General features: G+C 39.4%; 2 protein-coding genes across 4 annotated transcripts in view; both read right to left on the reverse strand.

Annotated features, from left to right (window-relative positions):
- The window catches only part of LOC103097239 (uncharacterized), a 34,794-nt gene extending 17,397 nt beyond the window's left edge, over positions 1 to 17,397 (reverse strand). Inside the window, exons 1-2 of the mRNA XM_007491350.2 lie at positions 17,267 to 17,397; positions 1,115 to 1,191 (exon numbers count right to left, since the gene is read on the reverse strand). Of these exons, the coding sequence (XP_007491412.2) occupies positions 1,115 to 1,184 (70 nt within the window). The 5' untranslated portion in view covers positions 1,185 to 1,191; positions 17,267 to 17,397. The remainder of the gene's footprint in view (positions 1 to 1,114; positions 1,192 to 17,266) is intronic.
- CATSPER4 (cation channel sperm associated 4) overlaps positions 11,662 to 26,530 on the reverse strand; it is a 29,789-nt gene continuing 14,920 nt past the window's right edge. The window contains exons 8-12 of one of the 3 annotated variants that reach the window (XR_008911517.1): positions 25,585 to 25,768; positions 22,421 to 22,641; positions 21,782 to 21,929; positions 12,746 to 21,135; positions 11,662 to 11,752 (exon numbers count right to left, since the gene is read on the reverse strand). Coding sequence is in view for 2 of the 3 variants with exons in the window: in XM_007491348.3 (XP_007491410.2) it covers positions 21,085 to 21,135; positions 21,782 to 21,929; positions 22,421 to 22,641; positions 25,585 to 25,768 (604 nt within the window). In the remaining variant the exon portion in view is untranslated. Of the gene's footprint in view, positions 21,136 to 21,781; positions 21,930 to 22,420; positions 22,642 to 25,584; positions 25,769 to 26,530 lie in introns of all 3 variants that reach the window. The other 2 variants (XM_007491348.3, XM_007491349.3) reach the window with 2 other exon arrangements.

Below are 26,530 nucleotides of genomic sequence, written 5' to 3' on the forward strand. Positions count from 1 at the left end.
CCAGGAATATGTCACCACCTCATTACTCTGTAATCCTTCACTTCGGGTTTCAGTTTCCCCTTCTGTCAAATGAGAGGTCTGCGTTCTATGATCTTTATTAAAAAAACCTTTTCTGATTATCTTCAGAATCCTCCATCTTTCCTGATCAAGCTGGAATAGCCTACGGACATGACATAGCAATGCTGGGGATGGGGTGTGGGTATCATGAAAGTAATCACTCACATTTCTCTCCCTCTTTGTGGCTTACAAAGCTCTTTCCTCAAAACCACCCAGTGAGGTAACCAGCGCCAATGTGATTATCCCCATTTTATATATGAGGAAACTGAGGCCAAGAAAATGTCAATAACTTGTCCAGACAATAATTTTTGTAGCCAAGATCTAAACTCAGGTCTTCTGCCCCCAATGCCATTGCTTTTGTAGAGATTTGAAAGAAAATACCCATTCTATTTTTGCTCCCTGGAGTAATGCCAAATATTAAGTCCCCATTCTCTGGGGGCACATGATACTTTCTAATTCATTTCAATTAAATAAACCTTAATTAAATGCCTACTATGCACCAAGCACTGTAATAAGCATTAGACATGGCAAAGGCACTGTTCCCATTTTCCTCCCCAGCATTGGTGTCTATGGCTGGGAAGAGGGACTTATCTAGACAAAAGAAAAGAGGAAGGAAAGGGAATACATCTGTCTGAGCCCCAGACCCTCCTCTGGAACCTGTCTCCCCAGGGTTCTAGGGAAAGAAGGGGTCCCAGCCCATTGAAATCCAAAATCATTAATAAGAAAACAAAACATGCAAAAATGGAGAAGATAGCTGGAGTCAGATGACACCCAGCTGGCAGGGGAGACAAACCAATCAGAGAAAGCAGAGCAAAAGGGTCTTTCAAAGGTTGTGTGGCCAGTCCTTGGCCTCAGTTTCCCCAAAATAAAGCGAGAGGATAAAATGGACTTAGGATCACAGTCTTGGAACTAAAAGGACATCAGGGATCATTTAGCCCAATTTATTAATTTTGCCAGTGAGGAAACTAAAGCCCAGATTCACAGGAAGGCGTTGGTATACTATAGGGTAGGGGATGGATAAGGCACTCAATGGTTGTTCCCATCAGAAGGTACTCACCAGAAGTTTCTGAGGCTAGGGTCAGCAGCAGCAGCAGTAGCATCAGAGTCCCCAGGAACTGTCTCTCCATGACTCAACTGGGTTGGAAAGGAGAGTAGGGCCAACACTGAGACAGCAGGCCCAGCACCTGGGCCAAGATCAGGAGACTTTGGGGCAGGGACACAATAAATAAAGCTCTGTCGGTTTTTTTACTTTAAGCTTCAACTGCCTGCCCAGTCCTGCACTCTTGATATGTCCTCTTATCAAACCCTGTGATGTTCTCAGGTCCAGGAATTGGAAGAAGGGATGGGCCAGGGGTGGCAGGTGGAATTTCCCGTCAGTGGCAAACACTGTGTGCCTGGGGAACCCCTCACCTGGTGACTGTATCCCAGAGGCATTTGTAATTGGCAGCAAGAGTCACAGCTGTGTGATCAAGGAGGCTGACATCTGACCTTGATTCTCCTCTGCTCCATACACACCGCATCCCCTTGGGATGCATCAGTGATGGACATTCAGGAGATGTAGGGATCATAGATCTAGTGATCATGGGCCTTGTTGGTAGACTGGTGAAGCCTAGAGACTCCCTTAGAATAATGTCTTGAAATGCATAAAGTAAAACTCATAAGATTACAAAGAAAACTGATTATATTGAAATATAGTTATCAAAACAGTTTAAAAATGAAAATTTATAAAACTCTAGGTTAAGAATCCTTGACCTATCCTAACCTATTTATAAATGACTCCTCCTTTAGATCAAAGTCCAGAAAGAAAAAGAGTTTAAGAACTACCGGATCTTAGAGTTTGAAGGACTCTCATAGCTCCTCTAGTCTGACCCCTACCTGAAAATGATTTCCCTCTACATCAGTTCAATTGGCAAACATTTATTAAGCTTTTCCTATATGCTAGGCTCAGAGCCAAGTTTTGTGGCTGCAAAGACAAAAATGAGACAATCCCTGTCCTTAGGGAGCTTCCTGGGCCAATACAACACAGGCGATAAGGAATTGCAAAATGATTTCAGAAGAAAGTACCATTAAGGGAGGCTACCTGGAGAGGTGACATCTGAGCTAAAGCTAGAAGGAAGAGGAAGATTCTGAAAGGAGAGAGAGAGAAGAGGAAGGACATTCCATCATGAATGCCCAGAGATGAGAGATGGAATGTCAACTTTGGGGAGCAACCAACTGTCTAGTTTGAGGTGTGAAGGGTAGGAATTCAAAATATGGCCACAAAGATAAACTGAAGCAAGATGATGAAGGTCTTTAAAAGCCAAGCTGAGAAGTTAGTGTTTTATCTTGGGAGGGAAAGGGGAAGGAAGGAGGACAATCATTCATTTATTCATTTGTTTGTTTATTTGTTTATTTATTTATAAACTTTACCTTCTGTTTCCAAAGCCAGAAAAACAGTAAGGGCTAGGCAATAGAAATTAAGTGATTTACCCAGAGTCACACAGCTAGGAAATATCTTAGGTCATATTTGAACCCAGGACCTCCTGTTCCCAGGCCTGTCTCTTTATCCACTGAGCCATCTAGAATGTGCTATGTACTTTCCAAATATCTCATTTGATCCTCAGAACAAGATAGTGAAATAAGTCACCTGAGCTCTCCCAAATTCACCTTCAAACAATGTTAAAAATAACACCTCAAAATGAATTCTATGGTGGCAGAACCAACAAAAGGATGGGGTGAAACAATTTTCTAGCCCAAAGCAACTTAGGTCAGCAGGAAAGGTCTGTTTCACTGGGGGTAAGAGTGGAGCACAGTCCAGTATAAGCTGTGCCTTGGCAATTGAATCAATTGCTGTGTGGCTTTCAGAGCTCTCAGCTCATAGATGGTCAGGGGGTCAAACAACCAGTCAGAAGGAGATTATAGGAGACTCGTTGGTCACACAAGGAGGAAGAATCTGTTGCACTGCTCATATGTGGTTCAGGGTTGCACTCCCAGTATGAAAAAGAGCACCAGCAGAGTGAGGACCTTGATCACAATTCCAGAGTGGAAAAGAGTGCTTGTTGTGGTCGCTCATAGACCAGAAGTAAGGCTAGGAGAGCAGAGATCACACCTCTCCAAACTTGCAAATCCCCCAGAACTAGCTCTGAAAAGAACACATGAAAAACCTGAAACTTTAAACAAAGCCCCCTCCACTAAGAAAGAAAGCAAAATCAAACTTGAACATAAAGTTCAAGTCAAGAACATAAAGTCAAGAAATGGTCTAGAGAAATAACAACAAAAAATAACCCGACCATATAAAGTTACTGTGGTGACAGGAAAGATCAAAACACAAATATAAAAGAAGACAATGAAATCAAAGTACCTACACACAAAGCTTCAAAAGAAAATAGGGATTGGTCTCAGGCCCTGGAAGAGCTAAAAAATTATTTTAAAAATAAAATAAGAGAAATAGAGGAAACATTGGAAAAAAAGAATTGAGAGTAATGCAAAAAAAAAATCATAAATAGTCAACTTGGAAAAGGTGATGTGAATTTCAAAACTACTCAACCCTATTCAGACCATTCTTTAGAAGATGGGATTTAGCTATTTCCTGATCAATAACAATAGAGATACTTGGAATAACAGAATCAGGTCTTGGAAACTACAATCTCCACCCTACTCAGGGTAACAAGATTTAGGAAGGGCTGCAGCAAAACTCAAGATTTAATTATTTGAGAATATGGCCTTCAACATACATGTGCAAAAAGGACAGACCTCTGGGCGGTCCTAGGTTAAGCTAGAGCCACCACTGGCGCAAGTGAGACACAGGAAGTGAGGTAGAGGACAGCTCAGGAGTTCTGGGGACTTCCTGTGAGGAGGGAGAGAGGTGGTTGGAGTCTGGTGTTTGGAGTTGGAGGAGCCTACAGACTGTTTCTCCATTTTGGTCACGTGAGTGATAGGGACTGATCTCTTTTCTTTGCCTCGGCTATCCAGGGCCTTGGGTCTTTGGCTCAGCCTAAGCAGAGTGAGTATTTAAGCCCTATTTCCTTCTCTCCCTTTTCCCTCTCTCTCTCTCTCTCCCTCTAATACTTTTTCTTCCTCCTGTTTGTAATTAAAACATCATAAAAGGGTTGACTTGAGTTTTCATTTAGGAATTACATAGCTGAATTCCTTGGCAACCTTAAATTAATATATATCAGTCTTTTAAAGTGATTTCCATATTAATGTGATACAAAAAATCAATGAAGGAAATAACATCTTAAAAAACACAATAGGCCAAATGGCAAATGAGACACACAAATTCACTGAGAGAAGAACTTAAAAAGCAGAATTGACCTAATAGAAAAAGAGGTACCAAAAATCATTGAAGAAAAGAATTCATTAAAAATTAGAATTGGGCAAGTGGAAGCTAATGACTACATGAGACATCAATAAACAATAAAAGAAAATCAGGAGAATGAAAAAATGGAAGAAAATGTGAAATATCTCTTTGGAGAAACAATTGACCTGGAAAATAGATTGAGGAGAGATAATTTAAGAATTATTGGACTACCTGAAAGCCATCATTAAAAAGAGAGCCTAAGGGGCAGCTGGGTGGCTCAGTGGATTGAGAGCCAGGCCTAGAGACAGACGGTCCTAGGTTCAAATCTGACCTCAGACACTTCCTAGCCTTTTGACCCTGGGCAAATCATTTAACCCCCATTTGCCTAGTCCTTACTGCTCATCTGCCTAGGAACCAATACACAGTATTGATTCTAAGATGGAAGGTAAGAGTTAAAAAAAAAAAGAAAGAAATCCTAGACATCATCTTTTAAGAAATTACCAAGGAAAAATTCCCTGATATTCTAGATTGAAACCACAACAGTCAGAATAACACAGGATTTAACACTTTCTACACTGAAGGGTCAGAGGACCTGGAATATGACATTCCAGAGGTGTCAAGATAATTTTAGGGTTGTAACATGGTGTTCATTAGTATGGGGGGGGCAGTGGATAGGGACAATGGGTAGTAGGACATCAGAGTCCAGAAGATCAAAGGTTGTATCCTCTGATTCCTGTGCCCTAGCCCCCCTCCCCGACACTTTCATTGTATTTGGGAAGTTCCTTGGGCACCCCCCCCTAAAGAGCACCCCCCCTGAGGGGCATTAGCACCTCGAGTATTTTTTGGACGAGCACCACTTAAGTTATACTGTTGTGTAGTCATTTGGTTTGAATTAGCATTTTCCCAATATCTATTCCTATAGTTATCATTCCTAAAGTTGTGGTTTCCATTATCATTATTATAGTTATTTCTATAATTATCACTTCTGTAGTTGTTATTAAACTGCAGATTCCTTCTGAGTGCCTTGAGTAAAGTTCTACACTCTACCATTCTGTGGCCCTTCTTCTCACAGAATTGACAGGTAATGGATCGACAACTAGATTCCTGGAGAGGGGCAAGTGGCATTAGTTGAGTATCATGCCCACTGTTCAATTTAGTAATCATATCTTTTAAATATCTCAATTCTTTCTTCATTTCCTCCATGAGATTATTATTTTCTTCCTCTTTTTCTTTGTTTCCCTTTGAAACATATAGAGCTGTTTTCCACAATTCTTCAAGGTCCATCTCCAGCCATCTTGGGCAATGTGTTCTTAAATAATCCCTGATCACTTTGCAAGAGTTATTGACAAAGTGCCTTCTAACTTGTCTTTTGCAATTTTCTTTAGATAGGCCAAAATCCAGGTATCTAACCCCAAACTCAATTATTCTGTCCATGAACCTAGAGGGTGTCTCTTCCTCATTTTGTTTAATTCTTTCAAATTCTGTATACTTATCTGTACTGTCTGCACATTCTCTCATTGCTGTTAAGATGGCCTCTCTACAATGGTATAGTTGTAGATAATCCTCAGAGTTTTTATAGTCCCATTTGGGATCCCAAGATGGCCAGTGTGCTGCATTGCACCCCTGGGTTTTGTTGACATGAGCAATTATTTTATTTTTCTCACGTTCAGTTAAAAAAGCCTGTAGCAAATCCTCAACGTCTTTGTAAGACTAATTATATTGAAAAAATATGTCTGTCATCTTTTTTGGTACCAGAAAGGGATCTTGTTCATATGTGGGAATATTTCGTGTAAATTCATTTATTTCTTGGGGAGTAAATGGTATATTGTGCCTTAAAGTCACTACATCCCCATTCTGTCCTATTTCAGGTACTTCTCTTAGAGGAAACAGGCCTCTAATAGAATTTGGTACCTGTTGGTCAGTTTGACTAAGACGAGTTTCTTTAGAAGGACAAGATTTCCTTGGGGCTGTAATTGATTTTTGGGTAGGAGAAGGAACAGGAGAAACTGGGATTTCAGGAGAAGGGTCTTGGGGATTAAGTTCAGCCAAGATTTGTAGACCATGAGAGAACAAGTCTGTTAGCTGAGCTATAGGAAAGGTATTTTCCATCTCCATTTTAGGGAAGGGAATTTCCTTATTTAGAGGTTCAGAAACATGTCTGTCAGGTTCAGACCTGTTTTTGGTGGGGTGGATATTTGCCATATTTGGCAAAATTCTTACAGGATATTTGATCCTGTAAGAAGCATTTTAAATTTTCCAATTGGGCTTGCATGTTCTCCTGTATTTTAGTCTCAATTTTTCTATGTTTTCCTACATTTTATCTTCACATTTTTGCATAATTTCTTGTATTTTAGCTTTAAATAATTTTTTATGTTAGCATCTCTTAACACAGTACTGAGGAGTACAAAAATGACATTACCTAATAACATAAAAAATTGGAGGTATCCTGAATTCCTCAATTCTCCTAATTCTTCAACTGCCATATAAATGTTGAATAATGTAGTATTCATTTTTATATATAGTTTTTGTAATTATTTTCCTAGCTGACTTCACAAAACATGTGGGGAGCAGGACAAGGCCAAAACTCTCTCCAGGTCTCCCTCACTCCTAATTAAGAGTAATCCAGGCAGTATTGTTAGTGAAGGTTGCCTAAAGTTGTTTGTTCCCTGAGGGAAAGGAAAACAACTTCCTCAGACCTACCACTTTTTGGTTTTAAAAAAACAAAACAGCTGTGTTCAATTCAAATTAAGGAGAAATGAGAGAAATAAAAATGTTTTATACTCACCTGCTCTCGCAACTGTGTTTCAAACTGTTTAAAAGGCTGACTTGAGTAAGTAATAAAGAAATAAAGAAAAGAGATTTCACAGAAATTTGAGGGTCCTGGTCACAACCTTCATGGATTAGCCAGACTGTCAAGATAATTTTAAGGTTGTGACTTAAAATCTAGATTTAATTGGTCGCCAGGGAAAATCTCAAATAAAATACCCAAGTCAGTCTGGAAATTTATGGTAATTTAATTAATATAGAGGGAAGGAATTTAAGGAGAAGGAGGGAAGAGGATATAGGAATCCTCCTGCCTGGCCTGTGCCAGGGGAAGTTTAAAATTCCCGCCTCTAGGTCTCTGAAGAAGATTAGAGGCTTCTAAGGTGATAAAGTTGGAAAAGTAAAGGAGGAAACTCAGTCAAAAACTCACCACCGAACCAGACAAATAGCTTGTAGCCACACTAAGATGCCAGAAGGCTCAGCACGCTGCTCTCAGCTAACTCTCCACCACCAATAAGGTGCCAGAGAGAGCAAAAATCCCAAGTATATAGACCTTTCACCCTTATGTCTCCTCTAAATTTTCACATCTACCAATCATATCAAAGACTTTTCTCCAGGACTGCCCATACTTCTAGTTCTCATATTCTTTGATTTGATTATATCTTTAGAGTTACTTAACACTTCTTTGTTAACTTCACCTTTTGTGACTTGACCTTTTTGTGATTAATTTAACCTTTATAGTTACTTAACACTTTTTTTTTATTAAGATCTAAAAATAGACTTATCTTAAAGTTCTAGTTTCACTATAAAGTGAGAACTTAGTACCTTCATTGTTCAATCAGGAGATTACAACTTTATCTTCTCCTAAAGTATAGTCTAAGTAGGGTAGAGTAATTTAGAGTTTCCAAGACATTCCTGATTTTGTTAAACTAAGTATCTTCATTGTTATAAATAGGAAATAGCTAAATCCAATCTTTACAGAGGGCAAAGAGCTAGGATTGCCACTCAGAATCACCTACGCATAAAAACTGAGTATAATACTTCAAAGAAAAAAGTAAGATATTTAATGAAATTGAGGATTTTCAAGCATTTTTGATGAAAAGGCCAGAGCTGAGTAGAAAGTTTGACTTGCAAATATAAGGCTGAAATGAAGTTAAAAAGGCAAACAGGAAAGAGAAATCAAAATAGATTTAATAAGGTTAAACTGTTTATACTCCTACATGGGAAGATGATACTTATAACTCCTAAGAATTTTTATCATTATTAGGGTATTTAGGAGTATACATAGACAGCATGGGTGTGAGTTGACTATGATGGAATGATATCTGTAAGAATTTAAAATTTAAGTTTTTATGCTAAATATGAAAGTTCTAAAGTAATATTGTGGTCACTGATTTAAAAAAATTAACTCAAGTTAAAAGTCAGTTAGCGACTCTTAACAATTTAGTTTAATAGAGATATAGTAAAAGAGAGAAATGTAGGCAAGAAGTAGAAAGTATTGCCTAGCTAGATACCCTATAATTTCTGTCCAAAGACATCCAGCTCACCACCCAGCAAGGGCTCTCAAGTCCCGATCTCCATGTAGAATTGTGGTAGTCTCTTTAGCCAGGAGTCCCAGTGGTATCTTCAGCAAGGGTTCCATCAACACAGCTCCTCCAGGAAAGAACCAATCTCTCTAGCAGCCAGGAAAGGAAGGCCAGCTACTCACTCAGCAAGCCCGTGCAGGATCCAGGGAAAGAGTCTCCTCCTTTAGTCCAGCTCACTGACGCAGAGTTTCTAAAGATGAACTCCAAAGGAGAAGAAGTTCAAAGGAGAAGTTCCTTGGAACGAAGTTCAGGACTTTTTATAGTCCTTTTTTCACATCACTTCCTGTCCCTTCCTCACTTTACGGGAACCAATCACAGTCTTTTAATTTGCCTAGCATTTCCCAGGGGTGGGACAACTGCTTCTGGAGTCGTGACCCACTCTAGCAAGTGACTTGTGAATTGTCTTACTTTGTGTTAAGTAGGAGTGCTTTGATTTCTTCATTTGTTTAGCTAAAGATAGACAAGGGGAGAACTAATCCTATATTCATAATATCAAAAAAAAAATGAAGGGAAAGAGTCATGCATTGAGTGAAAGATAAAGGTAGAATAGGGTAGATTATCTTTCATAAAAGAAGTGCAAAAGAGCTTTTACCATGGAGGGGAAAATAGAGGTAGGAGATGGCCATTGCAGTGCTTGAACTTTACTTTCATTGGAATTGTTTCAAAGGGAATAACATCTGCATTCCATTGGGTATAGAAATCTATCTTACCCTACAGGAAACTTGGAGAGGAGGGGAATAAAAGGTAAGGGTACTGATAGAAAGGAAGGTGGACTAGAAGAGGCAGTGATCAGAAGCAAAACACTTTTGAGGATGAATAGGTTGAAAGGATAGAATAAAATAAATGGTAGGAAAATAGGATAGAGGGAAATATGTAATTGGTCATCATAACTAAAAAAATTTTTACAGCAAGTTTTTTCTGATGAAGGCTTCATTTCTCAAATATATAGAGAACTGAATTAAACATGTATAAATACAAATTATTTTTCAATTTATAAGTGGTCAAAGGAAGTGAACAGCAGTTTTCAGATGAAGAAATAAAAGCTATAATAATGTGAAACATGCCCTAAATCATTATTGATAGAGAAATGCAATTCAAACAATTTTGAGATGCCAGGTAATATGACAGAAATGTGAAAATGACAAATGTTGGAGGGGATATGGGAAAATTGAGATACTAATGCACAATTAATGGAGTTGTGAATTGATTCAACTATTTTGGAGAACATTTTGGAACTATGCCCAAAAGGCTATAAAAGCTATGCATATTCTTTGACCTAGCAATACCTCTCCTATGTCTGTATCCAAAGAGATAAAAAGGAAACCTATATGTGTTAGCAAAAAATTCGAAATTGAGGGGATGCACATCAATTGGGAAATGGTTGAACAAGTTGTGGTCTATGATTACACCAGAACACTATTGTGCTATAAGAAATGACAAGCAAGATGCTCTCAGAAAAACCTGGAAAGACTTAGTTGAACGGATGCAAAGTCAAGTGAGTAGAACCAGAACATTGTATATAGTAACAGCAATATTGTACCATGATCAACTGTGTATGACTTAGCTATTCTTAGCAATACAATTATCTAAGACAATTCCAAAGGATTGATGAGGAAAAATTCTATCCACCTCCAGAGAAAGAACTGATGGAATGTGAATGCAGATCAAAGCATACATTTTTAAACTTTTATCTTTCTTGGTTTTTTTTCTTTCTTTCACAACACAACTAATATGAAGTTTAACATGATTAAACATGCATAATATGTAAAATCTTATCTTCTCAATGAGGGGAGAAGAGGAAAGGAGAGAATTTGGAACTTAAAATTTTAGAAAATATTTTTAAAATTTTACATGTAATTTGAAAAAAAATGTGTATGTACATACAAATATACCCTCCCTAGAGAGCATCACAATGATCAGATCTTTTAAAAAGAGCAGAAAGGGGACAACTAGGTGGCAATAGATTGAGAGCCAGGTCAAGAGACTGGAGGTCCTGGGTTCAAATGTGACCTCAAATATGTGTGACATGTCACTTCACTGTCTTTGCATAGTACTTACTGCTCTTCTGCTTTGGAACCAATACAATAGTGATTCTAAGATGGAAGGTAAGGGTTGTTGTTTTTTTAAGAGAAGAAAAAAGCTTTTTAGCAAAACCAATCAACCCATTATGCACATCTGATAGCATATGCAATATTCCACAGTGTGCCTACAATTGCAAAGAAGGCAGGAATATTTATTTTCTCTACTCCTCTCTGGGACTGTTTGGTCATTATTATCACATAAGCAGTTTTCTTTTCTGAACTTTCCACTTATATTGGCTAGTCATTGCGATTATCATTTTTTTGCTCTGATACAGTCTGTATCAGTTCAGATATTTTCCCATACATCTTTGAATCCTTCATAGTCATTGTTTCTTATACACACTAATAATCTATTATATTTCCACACTAGAGTTTCTTGATTGAGTTATTCTCCTAACTTTGTTTAGGATTCTTTGCTTCTACAATAAGTGCATCTTTTAATGTTTTAGTCTCTATGAGACCTTTCTGCCCGTCTTTTACCTTTTTCAGGTATATGCTGAGCAGTGAGTTCTCTGAGCCAAAGGGCATGGATGTAGTCGCTTGTTTAGCATGGTTCCAGATTCTTTTTCACAATGAGCAAACTAATTCATAGCTCCACCATTCTTGCCTCTTTGGAATTTCTCCAACATTGACTATATTTTTTTCTCTCTTGTCATCCTTGCCAATTTGCTGAGCAAGAAGTGGCCACTTTTTACCTTTTTGACTTTGCCAAGTCTCTATCTCTCCAGGTCTCAGTTTCATTGTCCATAAAATGAGGGGGAAGGGGTTCATTAGATGTTTTTTAGATCTGGTCCCTTTTAGCTCTATGCTGTGCTTATACCATCCATCATGAATTCTTCCCTTTCCTTCTCCACCCTGGGATGGCTGAAAACTAAAATAATGGAAGGAACAAAGATTTGAGCTTCTGAGCAAATTAATTTATTAAATCAATGCAGGTCAACTTTGTAATAAATTGGGTCAAGAACTCCTCAGCTTGGCACTGGACCCTGCATACAAGAGGAAACAGATTTGTATGCATTAAAAGAAAGCAATTAATAAGATATAAACCAGAATACAAGATTAGGTCATCTGATTTCTAGTTGAAGGAAAGATTAAGGATTTTCCAATTGGGAGGGGGAGAGTAAATTTCCTGAATTTAGAAAAAAGAAGTATCCCACTCCCCACTAAGTATCTGTAATCAAACAAAGGAACAAACAGTAAATGATTGATCAGTATGGTGCCAGTTTTCAGAGAAGACATTTTGATTGCTTGAGATATACAATTATGAGAAATCTCCTTGCCTCAGTCTTCAGATCTGAATGGGTTTTTGGTCAGCAAAACCTTAGTTAAGGGTCTCTAAGTAATAGGTAAAGGTCATTCTGTTTCCAGCCATATAAGTTTTGGTTCAAATAATGCAATTAAGTTTTCTTACAATTCCCATAATTGAATAATATTTTCTCACAAGATAGAAATTGAATTAGAAAGGGAAGTGAACTTGCTCCAGAGTCACAAGGTGGAATCAGTGTGGTTCACTCGATTTTCACAATTTCCCATTTTGACTCTTGGAGGCTAGGGCCAGCTCTATCCCCTGATAATCACTTATCAATACTTGAACCATGGTAAGATTTCTGGAAATCAATATCATGAATACTTTGACACATGCTAAATTTAATACATGGTCTTAAGACAATTATATTGCACAGGACAAAGAGAGCCTATTTGGCTATGGTAGCTAACCTACCATTACCTTGTAGCCAAGTGAACTACAAAGAAGGATCCTATCATGGACTAAGTCAGGCTACAGATCAAATCTTTGATGGTTTACCAAGGACCAATTTGAGAAGGGAGATTTACATGTCACCAAAATAACCAAGAAAACTCAGCAAACATAAACACTATGAAACAAAAGGCCAAAGTATTACAATGATGACCAAAATTAAATAACATCAAATTTCCTAGCATCCTAGTAACCCAGTCCCTTATCCCCATTTAGTCAGTACATTTTTAATTGAGTCCCAGGTGCTCCATGTAGTCGTCTGGTACTTGGAAATGTCTTCTCTTGAACATTCTAGAATGGGCTTCATTCTCAGGGTAGCTCTGAAGGGGGCTCTGCTTCTTTGACTCAGAAGTCTTTGTAGAGTTTTCTAGGTAATTCTCTTAAAATCTGTCAGTAATAAGACTTAATACAATTTAGTACAACTTCCTAAAATTGGTTTTCCTGTGTCAAAAACTAGTTCAAGTCTTATGGTACTAATCCTATTAATAACAGAGCTATATGAAGAACATTCAAATCAGGAACCCAAAACTCACCTGAAACTCCAGAGAATTTCAGTTTTTACATACCCCTTGCTGTTTCTATCTTGACCTAAACTCTGTACCTGATATGGACAAAGCTATATCAATACAGGATAGGAAGAATCTTAAAAAAAAAAAAAGTCATGAGCATAACTTGTAAAATGAAACCTTCTATCTTTTAAAATTATCAGACAGATACTTTAAAATGGGAGAATAATTTCACTTTCTTTACGATTATCAATGCAATTTTATATGTAAAATTCTTAATCCAACTTAGATAAATTATTACTAAAATATAATCAAAGTCTGAATTTCTATACAAAATATATTTGGAAGCCAATCATCTACATGTGCAAATAGTTCTTAGAGAAAAGTCTAATCCTGTTGATTTCACAAAATTCATTTTCCCATTTAATTAGAAAACTTTTACATTACCTCTTTTTCTTATTATTTTATCTAATCCCCCTCCCTTAACATCATTCTTCTATTATAATCTGACCATTAATACAGATTAAAATTAGATTTTTTTCATACTTGTATCCTGTCATGGTAACTCAGAGACATTCCAGTATCAATCCATTAACTAATAGATTTAGTATTGTACTCACAAAACTTTTACAGCTCACTTGCCCTGATTATAGAAATTTGCTATGAAAAGAAAAGTAGAGGCATAGTTACAATAATATCAAGACTCACCCCCTCAAGGGCACAGACTGAACAATGATGTTATATATACCATAACAAGGTGTCTCAACTAAATTTAATCAATGTAGACTGAAGTACAGACTCTAAGCAAAATCAGTTTATTAACAGTGATGCCTATAAATGTTAGCAAACTGGGTCAACAATAGCAATCTTAGTAAATTAGCCTGTAACCCTCAGAGAAGGAGATCTTCTTTAATAACACACAAGAAAGAAAGGATTTTGGTAGGAAAGGAGAAAAGGTGATAGATTATAAGTTTGGGGCAAGAACATCATGACTGGTTTTACTGAGAAAGATGTCTGTCATTCAGGTGTACTTCTCTCTAACAATTAAGGAATCTTAATTGTTTTATGGGACTCATCTGTATTTTTTAGTTTTTGCTAGGAGGTCACTTGGAAGAGATAAAAATAACTCCTTTATACTCAAAGACAAGAAAGGACAAATGACATATCTTTTGGGGATGGTAATTTTGTTAAGGTAAACAAGAAATCCATGAAATGCCCTAGGGAATACTGGCATAAGAAATCATTTTTCTTTTAAACTAACAACTTTAAGCTTACTCAGAGGGAAAACTAGATTCCTGAGCTCAAGGATTTAGCAATGCTTGAACAATCATACAAAAAGGGGCAGTAATATAGAATAGGATCAATTATAAAATGATAAAATCCATTATAAAATGATACAGAATTGATTTAATTTCTTCAAAGACAAAAACTCTCTTAACTCTGTTTGATTCCAGGTAGGAATCAGACCATGACAACCAATCAATTGTATGGTAAAGTTCTACACTATTCACAGGATATTTAAAACCAGGCTCAAGATTAACCAGGTGGAGACATTTGCTGTTCAGAAAGGAAGTAGCACAATGGGGAAAGTGAATCAAGAGGATTCTACCTTAGGCCATGCAAAGGTCCTCAACTTTTCCCAGGGATAGATATCCACTTGTAGTAGTTCTCAGACTGCAGAGTATTCCATTTTCTCCTATTGACTTTATAACAGTTCAGATAACCATCCTTGTAATTAAGACTCAAAACAATATTATAGCCCCAATAGTTTTTGCCTCAAATAGCAAAATTTCACTAATCACAGCTTTGGGCTTAAATATTATTAATTTTCTCATGTTTCCCCAATAGGTACATGTCACTTATTCTTTACTTATAAATTAAAACTAATCAATTTTCTGGGGATTCAGATATACAGTGAATGAATAGTTTACTGATATTAATGTATTGAAGTTACCTTCATAATCGATCTGATACTTAAGATTTTAATGTATGGAATATACATTATTGAATTATTGAAAATACATCTTTAAACTATACATTTTCATAATTTTTTAAGTGAAAGTCAAAATGATTCAAATGAAAATTCACTTTGTTATAGTATACTCATAAACTATCCCCAGAGGAGAGAGAGGATCCTATTTTCTCAGTGCTAGGTTCTCGAACTTCAGTACTTTAGATTTTGCAATATGCTGTCAGTAGACCCAGTAAGCTCTGATGACCTTGCCTGAATACAGTTTCAAGGGATATCACAAATAAGGCTACCTTAAAGGGTCCATGCAACTCCTTACCTCCAACAGTAAATCATTATTATTATAATTATCTCTTTAAAACCAAAATATGCCTCATTAAATATTTAAGTTTCCAAATATCTACTTTTTTTTAACATTATTTTAGCAGCTTGATTTGTAATCTAAGACCATCTAAACTAAAAGAGAAGTTATCTTCCTAACAGCATTTCTGATGCAATGGATTTTCAAATATCGCAATAAAAGAGAATTTAGAAACACAATAATCACATACACAATACCATTTTAAACATTATTTTAAACATGAAATAAAACTTATTTCCAATGAGATGATGTCAATTCAACCAAATGCATATACAAATTATCTTACATAGAAAATCATTCATTTTATCATGTTTGGCATTTTATAATAATCACATCTAAAATCTGGTATAGAGTCATCATATATACAATCAAAAAAGTGATAACCATTAATAGTATTTGTTGTTTAGTTGTTTCAGTTGTATTAGACTCTTCGTGATCCCATTTGGGGTTTTCTTGGCAAAGATACTGGAGTAGTTTGCCAGTTCCTTGTCCAGCTCATTTTACAGATGAAGGAACTGAGGGGTAAACAAGGTTAAGTGATTTTCCCAGGGTCCCACAGCTAATAAGTGATGAGTCTTCCTGACTTCAGACCCAGCACTCTATCCACTACACCACCTAGTTGTATTTATATACTGCTTACCATTTGCCAGGCACTGTGTTAAGCACTTTGAAATGACTATTTCATTTTGATCCTTAGCACAATCTGGGAAGTGGGCACTATTATTTTCTTCTTTACACATCAGGGAACTGAGATAAATAGAACTAAGATAACTTGCTTAAGATCACATAGCTAATAATTTTTTTCTCTGATGTCACAATTAATAGAACACATTTCACCACTTCATAATTTAGAAATAGGACAAATCTCAACCAACAAAGTCTAGATTTACCAGCACAAAATCAAAACCTCAATTTTCCATGGTTATTAGTCACCTGTACTTTAAAATTTTGAGTCCAAAACTAACTGGTTCGTTTTTTAAAGGTTTGTGGTAGCACTTTCACACTTCCATAAATTTTATGATGGAATTTATAAAATTTTGTTATCGAAAGATTCAAATGTACTCTTCAGCCTTCCTTCTAATTCATTAATTTTTTGGGTTTGCTTTATTGATTCTTGCTGTCTTATCATCTCGCTTTCTTTGAGGTGCTTAATTCTGGTCATTAGGGACTGCTTTTGCTTTTTAGCCTTGTCTGCCCTTCTTTTGGATGCTTCGAGTTCTTTTTCCAATTGAGCATTCTTATCTGTCAGACAGCTGATCTCTTTCTCCCATTTTTCTTTCCAGGTTTCCATCTTTTGAATAAGTTCCAGTTTGAGATCTTCCAGAGCTTGTTGATAGTTTCCATTTTGGGAGGCATGTTCTGATTTTTTTTGGATTTCCTCCTCATTCTTCTCTTTTCCTTGGGTACTTCCACCATAAAAGTTTTCAATAGTCACTTTTTTCCCTTTCTTCCTGGAGGCTTGATTTTGGGCCATGTGAGCCATCCCTTTGGTGGTTTTATTCCCCTTTCCTTTTTGGTCTGGGGTCTGGGTTATATGGGCGGTTTTTCTGTGAATTTAGGTTGCTTCAGACTAGTTCTTCCCAGCCTCCGAGGTTTCTTAGAGCGCTGGGTCCCTGATCACAGCCACACTGCCCAGGTGTTCAGCTCCCGACCGCCGAAATCAGCGCCGGATTCTCCAGTTAAACCGCCCTGAGACGTTTTTTCCTGGCAGTCCCCAGATCCCAAGGACCCTGGAGTGCCCCCCCCCAGACAGAGACGTTCCCCACTCACTCGCTGTCCCGGTGAGCGCTCAGGTAGCTCACTCTGGTTTGGTGGGGGAGGTGGGGTGGGGGAAGGGCGGCTCAGTTCACTTTTCTGTGCAAGCTTTTCCTCCTTATTATAGTGTGGAAATGTTCAAGCCCCACGTACCTTCGCCTCTGTGGAGTACTGGGAGTACTGGGGTGTCCTCCTGTTCCTCCAAAGGTGATTTTTATGCTCCTTTGATGTAGTCTATTTCGTTCGGTGCCGGGGAGAGGAAGCGTGTGGTGTCTAGATTGCAGCCATGATTACCCGGAAGTCTGCTTCAGCCTTCCTAATAGACATTCCTAGTTTCCGGTTATCTTGCCTCTCCTTGTCATTATGAATATCTCTCCAGGGTCTAGATCACTGGGATAGTGGGGGTGGAATAGGTGGTCCCTCCTCCTGAGCCATTCATTGTTTTAAATTACACTTCCCATTCCTTAATTAAATTTTACTCATTTTAGTTGCTCCCTGATGTAAACAAACCTTTCTCTTTTCCTAGTCAAGAAAGGGTTAGCAAGAGTCAGCTATTTAAGTTTCAGATAAATTTCATATGCAAACTGCTTCCTTACTTTTTCTTCTTCACTCTGGGATTACTTTCAAACTAGCTGCCCTCCTAGCAGAATCTACAAAAAACGCTAAACATGACACAAGACATAGATTTTCCAGCATTCTACAAAGAAACAGAAACAAACAAAATGATGATACCGATTTGCTAACTTCCTTATTTCCTATGGAAAGTCTAATTTCAAAACTTTTATTTGCTATGAAATTTGGGACTCATTTGGATTCTTATATAGTTTAGCACAATTTGAGAGTTCTTTCAGTCACTGCCTTCATTCCTATATGGAAAGTTCCAATCCAATAAGAATTTCCCTAAGTGAATGTCAGTTTAATAATAGCATAATCTTCTCATGGTTTCATGCCAGAGGAAATTTGGTCCAAAGAGGAATTTTTTGGTATTATACTATTACCTGAACTCACCATTCCCTTTAAGGGGATATGTTTCTAGTATTTTAGTATTACTGAAGTCCAATGTTCTCTTAAAGAGAGTATCTCTTAACTCATCATTCCCTAAAAGAGAGCATCTTTTTTCTAGCAAGGTAGAGGAAAACCTTCCTAAGCAGTATGGGGATAAACTTTTAGCTCAGAAGAATCTGAAATTGAGGAAGAAATCTGATCTCTAGGGGCAGCCTTCCACAAAGTCCCAGGAAAAAAGTCTGGATCGCTCAAGGGAGTTTCTCCTGGAAGGCTATCATTCCATGGGGTCAGAGTCCTTACTCTAATTAGTTGGCTCATCAAAACTGTGATGGGTGAAATCTGAAATAACGGAGGAAACAAAAGTTCCAGCTTCTGGGCAAATTGATTTATTGAGCAATGCATAACAGTTCAGGACCAGGCTTCCTCAGCTTGGCACTGGATCTCTAATGGGGGTGGGGATGGGGTGAGGGAGACAGATTTTTGTGAATTAAAAAACAATGAATAGGATATAGAAAACAACTAATATGATATAAACTACAATAGAAGATTAGGCAATCTGATTTCTAATCAGAGATTAGGAGCATTCCAAGTTGGAAGAGGGAAAGCAGACAGGTGCAATTCCCTGAAATCAGAAAAAGAGGTGTCCTGCTCCCTATAAGTGCCTGTATTTAATCAAAGGAACATAGAAACAGTAACTGATTGACAAGGATGGTGCTAGTTTTTAGATAAAACATATGGATTCCTCAAAGGAATCTGTGAGAAAATTCCTTGCATCAATCTTCAGATATGACCGAGTTTCTGGCCAGCATAACCTAGATCCCTAATTACAGATCTCTTAGCAACAAATAGAGTTGCTCCAGCTTTCCAGACACATAGAATTAAGTTCCAACAATGTAATGACATTTTCTCACAATTCCCACAATTGAATAAAGTTTTCTCACAAGACAGAAATTGGACTAGCCCCATAATTGAATAGAAAGGGAACTGAGCTAAATCTAGAATTGTGTCATGAAATGGAGTTAGTGTATTTCAATTCCCACAACATTTCAGAACTCGATATTATCCCTAATTCTCTCCTATTACTTCGTGTACTTTACTTTACTACTCCTTTACTTCTGACAATGAAGAAGCCAGTCTTCTTCTCTTGATCCCCCCTACCTCTAATCTCATCCAAGAATTTGCCTCTTTAGTTACTCCCATTACTTTTTCTTTTGGTCTCTCTCCTTAAGTCTGTCTTTATCCATTAACTTCTTTGCTATTTATACACATTCCCACGTTTCCTCTATTCTTAAAAATTGTTCCCTTCACTTTGCTTTCCCCTCAGGTTACCATCCATATCACTCCATTTATCATTTTATTTCATAGCCAAACACATAAAAGGTATCTGCTTCCTTACCTCTCTTTCACTCTCATCCTCTACAATCTGATTTCCAACTTCCACTGAACTAAAACTGTTATTTAGCTGTGTGATCAAGGGCAAATCATTTAACCCCGTTTGCCTCGTTTTCCTCATCTGTAAAAGAACTGGGTAAGGAAATGGCAAACATCTTGAGTGTTTCTGCCAAGAAAACCCCAAATGTGGTCACAAAGTGTGACACCACTTGAAACAAGTGATCAACAACAAGGAAATCAAGAGACTTTGTCCTCTTGTTGGATCCCCAGGACCTGACCTTTCACAGTAAAGCTTAGAGAATCATAGATTTGGGAAGTCAAAGGGACTTTGGAAGTATTTTAATCTAAAGTTTTCTAATTTTTTTGTTTTTAAAGGTTTTATTGCTTTTTTAAAAATATCGGTTACTTTCTGATGATGACTTCTGCCCCTGCAAAGAACCTTCCCTTGGGTTCTAACAAATAAAAGCCTTAAGAAAATTAACACATCTTGCTCAGAACCAAACCACCAGACATACCTCTTCCTTTTGCCATCTCCAGATCATGCCACCATACCCTTCCTTTCCTTAAAATCCCTTCTCCCCTCCCAACTCTTTTTTATGGGTTGTCTCCCCTGAGGAGCATGAAAGCTCCTGAGGGGCCAGAACTTTTCACCTTTGTACTGGAGCCCCAGTGCATAGCACACAACAGGAAGCTTTACTTATGCCCCAGATCCCCTTCCTCATTTGCCTCCTCAGAGCTCTAAAAGACAGCTGTAAAAAAAGAGACAAGACGGTGAGCAGCCTTGGAGCCACATATCTGCTGGAAAAGAATGAATAGTAATGAGACAGAGCCTGATTCAGAGAATGACAGGCTTAAGAGCTGGAAGGGACCTCATCTAACCCCCTTATTTAAAGGATCTAGTCCAATCCCCTCATTTTACAGACGAGGAAACTGAGGCCAACAGAATTGTTAAATGACTTGCCTCAACCCAGGTCTTCTGCCTCTAGTACCAACACTGTGTCCTCTAAGCATGCCCCCTCCCACCTGAGGCTAGGGCTTACCTCAGAGGGCTGTGAAGGGTAACAGAGCAGACAGACACTCACCTTAAAACACTCCACTTTATTCTTAATCCTAAGCGCCCTGGTAATGTTCAGCGCCAAGCTCGAGGTGCCCCAGTTAGGAGCCTGGTCACCCTATCTCCAGCCCAAGAGAGCCCTTCTCTCCAGCACCACAGGCCAGATTGTTCTCTACTTGAACTCTCTTCTTGGCCCAAGGCCTCACACTCAGGGCTCTAGGCTCCCTCATTGACCCTTCTCCTTGGCACCTGGTGGAGTGGGAGCGTGGGTGTGGGACCCAGGTATCCTGCCCTCCCTATTCTAGGCCTCTGTGCCCATCTGGAGCTCTGAGGAAGAAATAACTGTCGAAGAACAGTGACTGCAATCCCAGGGTGGGGAAGTGGTGGGGAGAGGAGGGAGAGCAGGAGGGTCTTTTTGCGGTCATGCCCGATCTGCAGGCAGATCCAAGAGGTCGGATGGGTGCAGGCAGTTCAGGAAGGTCAGGTGGGTGCAGCTGATTCTGTTCTGGGTCCTGCCCTTTCATCCTTTCGTCTTGAGCTTCCCATAAAGCATAGTGGAGGATTCCTGAGCCTGAAGAGCCAGAACACACCCCCGTGGGTACGGGGTGGGAGTGGGGGATGGGTATCATCTCATCCACTCCACTCCCCACCCCCGACCTGCCAAATTGCCTCCAGAAGCCAATAGGAGCAGAGGATGGACAGCTCAAGGGGGAGCGGGATCCTAGTTATGATCGAGGCCAACCCACTCAACTTAAAGATGAGGAAACTGAGCTGCCTTTGAGATCACATCATAAATAGCAGAGCTAGGAGTGGAGTCCTGGTTTTCCTCCCTGAAATTCTGCAATCTTTCCATAATGCCCTTTTTCTTCAACCTGTCTTAATATCGCTCCCTATGAAGAGAGCCGCCTTCCTGACTTTTCTCACCCCTTACAAAAGGCCCCCTGCAACATCACTAATAAAGAAGTGCTTTTAAATAGTCTCACTTCCCGTGCTCTGGGGATACAGAGTTTGTAACCTTGGGCAAGGCACGGAATTTACCTTTGCCTCAGTTTCCTCATCTGAAAAATGGGGTGGGGGTTGTTGGGATCCATGACTCTCCTAGGAGCTCCCGGGGGGAGAGTCCCTCTTCCAACAAGAACCCAACATCATCTGCGACTGCTGCCATGGGACTTTCGGTGGGGGAGATTGGGGGTGGGGGAGGCGGCCTAAAGTCCCACCTTATCTTTGTTTATGAGGGCAGTGAGGACGTCTTGGCTGTGCACCGAGGTTCTGTCATCCTGAGAGAGGCTCCGCTTCCAACTCCGATGCATTACCTCTTCCTCATGCTCCTGGTTGAAGCGGATAGATCGAACCTCCTCCACCAGGCTGCAGGGATGGGGATGAGGATGGGGGTCAGGGGAAAAAAAGGACAGAGAAGACAGAAAATGAAGCCGGAGAGGGGGTGGGGGTGGGGGTGGGGGAGCCCCGGGCCCAGCCCGCTTCTCAGTTAAAGATAGGCTTTGGGAGGAATGAGTGTAATCTACTGGGGCTCGCCGGGATGGAAGGCTGCAGAAGCTCCTGCGCACAACTCTGCGCCATCTCCGCTGCCCCCCGGAAAAGGGCACTCCATCCCTGCAGCCCTCCTACTCCCACCGGCGGTCTCCACCCCTTACAGACCGGCTCTCCTTCTTCTAGGGTACTTCCCCCATCCCCTCTCCCAAAGTCTTCCACCCTCCCTTCCGTCCCTCCTCGGCCTCCTCCGCTCCCGAGGGCCCCCCTCCCCTCTTAGGATAAACCCTCCCAGAAAGCTCTCTTCCCATCTGGTCTGCAGAGCCGGCTCCCCATCCACGTCCCCTCTTCCCTAGTTCTGCGCATACCTGTTGAGCTCCTCCCGGATCTTCTTGTACGTCCGTAGGTTCTCCTGGATGCCTTCGAGCACCAGGCAGAAGTTATCGCAAGTGTTCTCGTTCAGGTTCTCCATGGGCCCTCCAGACAGTGGCTCCTGCTTCGCTGTTCCACTCCAATCTGTGAGGCATTCCTGACAGTGCACCAGCTGAAGCTCTGGTTTCTCCGTGCTTAAGTAGTCCTCTTTGGACAGCTAAGGATACCACAAGCACAGTTCACAGTCCTGAAGTACTCTGTAGCCCTTTCCTCCCCAAATCCCGGTGAGTTGGCATGGCAAGGGGGAATTTTATCCCCATTTTAGAGGTATGGAAACTGAGGTGTAGAGAGGAGAGGAAACTTGCTCAAGGTCACCAGGAATCTAAGTCACATAGCTGCAAGGAACCTTACAGGTCACTTGGAACAACCCCTACCTTAGGGAGTTCTCCTCTCAAAGACATCCTAGATAATGTAGTTACATCCAGCCTCAATTGGAGCTTCCAGGGGAAAGGGTCTCAATAACTCCTGGACAATCTACCTCACTTGGAGATAACTGGTTGTTAGGAAATTTTTCCTTTTATGAAGTCAAATTTTACCTCTCTGTTACATTTTTCCTGCTGATCCTAGTTCTGTCCTATGGGAATACACGGAGCAAAACTAATCTCTTTTCAAAATGGCAGGCACTTCAAATATTTGGTGATAGTTATTGTGTCCCTAATAAGTTTTCTCTAGATTATACTTCTATACCCAGTTCTTTTCCCCTCTCTCAGTAATAATAATGATGACAATAATAATAATAGCTAGCATTTATATAGTGCCTTAAGGTTTGAAAAATACTTTATAGATATTATTTCATTTGATCAACCCTAAGAGACAAGTGCTATTATTATTCTTGTTTTACAGATGAAGAAACTGAGGCATATAGAGGCTAAGTAATCTTTCTGCTTTTATAATGAGCACTGCAATATAAGATGACCAAATATCCCATGGAATGATGTTTCCTATTGCCTTTGACCACACAATAAAACCAATACTCTGGGGGCAGCTGGGTAGCTCAGTGGATGGAGAGCCAGACCTAGAGACAGGAGGGCCTGGGTTCAAATCTGGCCTCAGACACTTCCTAGCTGTGTGACCCTGGGCAAGCCACTTAACCCCCATTGCCTAGCCCTTACCACTCTTCTGCTGTGGAACCAATACACAGTAGTGACTCCAAGGTGGAAGGTAAGGGTTTAAAAATAAATTAAAAAAATAAATAACCAACACTCCCGTTTCCTTTATTTGCCATTCTAAATTTGGGTTTGATTCTCTTCAGTCTTAATTTTTATTGATATCCATAATGTTAATGATGGATCAATTCTTCCCATAAAATAGATGTATATATGGATGAATGGATAGATAGATAGATGGATGGATGAATGGATAGACAGATAGACGGACAGACGGACGGACCGATGGATGGATGGATAGATAGATGGATAGATGGATGGATGGATGGATGGGTGGATAGATAGACGGATGGACAGACAGACAGACAGAGACAGACAGACAGATAGATAGGACAAATATATATTAAGTGCATTCTGTGTGCCAGTGTGCATAGTGTGCCAGGTGCTGTATTAAGTGCTAGGGATAAAAGTATAAGCATACAAGACAGTTCCTGCTCTCAAGGAACTTACATTCTAACAGGGAGCAATAATACATAAAATTGGAGCTGGAAAACTGGCGGAGTATACCCATACAGCAGCATGGTGTAGAGATAACTGGGGAGTAGTGTGGAAGTTCCTCTCAAGACGAGCTGAAGACTCATCTACAGAGTTTAGTATCTCCAAGGTCAAAATCCAAGAAGGTTCTGATAGAATGAGATGGATGGATGGAGTATAGGCAGCATGCGAAATGTGTCAGTTCAATGATCATTGGACAAAGATCTTATATTTAGAGTCCTAGCAATGAAGTGAATGATTATAGACAGTTCTCAGACTATGGGATTCTTAGCCCCCTCTGTTGAGTCTTCTTTCCTACGATTTGAGGCTCAATCTTGATTTATCTTTGTTTCATGGGTTGCCATGGCCAAAGAATTCAACCCCAGATGGCAAACCTACAAAAAATCAGCCTCTCCATATTTAGCTAGGCTAGTCCTCAGAAAGAAAACATATCCTGTTTCCAGGACCACAATGGAAACCTTCTCTGCCAGATTTTACAGTTCATTGGCACTTCCTATGAGAACCCAGGCTTGCATCCACTCCTTGAGGAGACATTGTAGTAGATTCTGTGGTGGGAGTAAAGTGCTTCCTTGTTGTCATATAGCCTTTCATTAATATTTTTTTTCAGCCCAATCATTCAACCAATTTAGAATCTACTAGGTGTCAGAGTCAGAATTTGAACATAGGTCTCCCAGTTCAATGCTTCTTTCACTCTACCATGATGCCTCTTAACAGTGGGCTTAGCAGTTATTGTAGCTAAAGAAAATTCTAGGCATCAGAATGACTAAGCCCTAATACCCATAGTTTTCTCCCTCTCCTGTGCCCCAGACAATATTCATTTCCTAGTGGATGAAAAGTAGTAGCTATAAGCAGCAGCAGCAAGCAGTCATAGCAGCAGGGATTATCCACACATCTATCTCCCTTCCAGAAGTTCTGCTGCCCCAAATCTCTACCCCATTGGGCAACATAGCCTTTTAGAATTTAGAGATAGAAGGGGCCTAAATCTAACCCTAAATTCATTTCTAACCCTTCATTTTACAGATTCTGACACCTAGACTTGGAAAGAAGTGATTTGAATGAGGTTATACAACTAGTGGAAAGTAAAGCAGGAATTTAGGTCTCCATCCTTTGACTCCATATCTAGTGCTTTGACCCCCATACCAGACTTCCTATAACAGCCTACCTCAGAAGTTCTCCTATCCTCTAGTAAATCTTAGCCCCTGAAGACCCAGAAACACAGAAAATAAACTCCTTGGAAAACAAGAGCCTTCTGAAAAGAAAAACCCTTTCCCTCTCAGAACCTCTAGGCTTCAGAAACTGTTCTCATGACTCACATCTCAGATTCCTAAAGATCCTGGCTCCTGACTCCAGGGTTCAAGATTGGTGATTTGCTTATGGGCATCCTCCCAGTCAGCCCTAACCCCTAGGTCAAGGCACATTCACCAATAATCATCACTTACCTCCAGGCCGGAAAAAGTAGTAATTTCTTCCTGATTCTCCTTTTCCTGAGTCTTCATCATCTCTTCCAGGTTTGTAGTCACGACAACCACCAACAGGTTAATACCAATGAAAGCACCAATGGTGATGAAGATGACAAAGTAAACAGCACCTCCGATCTCTAGCCCATATTCCCTATCTTGCATCCTGGAGACAGCAGGGACCCTTTGTCAACTTGTGCCCCTTCCCTGAGTAAGAGACTGGAGATTCTGATGTGCCTAAGGGTGGGGAGGGCCAAAAGAACTCAAGAGGCTGGTCCAAATTGAAATGAGATGGGGGAGAGGGAGTATTGAAAATAGCTTGGGCTATAGACTACAAGAAACTTCAAAATGGATTATGACCTAAATATAAAAAGTCACATCATCAAAAAAACTTAGAGAATAAATGGAGGTACCTTGTACAAATGTGGCTAGAGAAAGAATTCTTAATGGGTAATAGAAATAATCATAGAAGATAAAATGGGTAATTTTGTATATATAAAATTGGAATGTTTTGTGTGAATAAGAGTAATTCAACTATAATTAGAAGTTAAATAGGAAAAATCTTTTCTGATATATCTCTGATAAAAAGTCTTATTTACAGGATATATGGTGAATTGGTTTTTAAAATAAGTAATATACACAAAGAAGAGATATCCTCTAATAGATAAGTAGTCAAAAGGTACAGACAATTTTTAAAAGAAGAAATTTAATCTACTGATAACCATATAAAATCATTAGTTAGAGAGAGATAAGAAAGAACTCTGAATTTTCACTCAATACTCATCATTTTAGCAGGGTTGATAAAATAGAGAAAAAAGTAAATATTGGAGGGACTATGGAGAGACAGGCATATTAATTCACTAGAACTTTGAAATGGACCAACCATTTCCAGAAGGAAAAAAAAAACCAAGAACCTAAAAATTATTCT

Source organism: Monodelphis domestica, chromosome 4 (genome assembly GCF_027887165.1).
Source record: "Monodelphis domestica isolate mMonDom1 chromosome 4, mMonDom1.pri, whole genome shotgun sequence".
Taxonomy (NCBI): Eukaryota; Metazoa; Chordata; class Mammalia; order Didelphimorphia; family Didelphidae; genus Monodelphis; species Monodelphis domestica.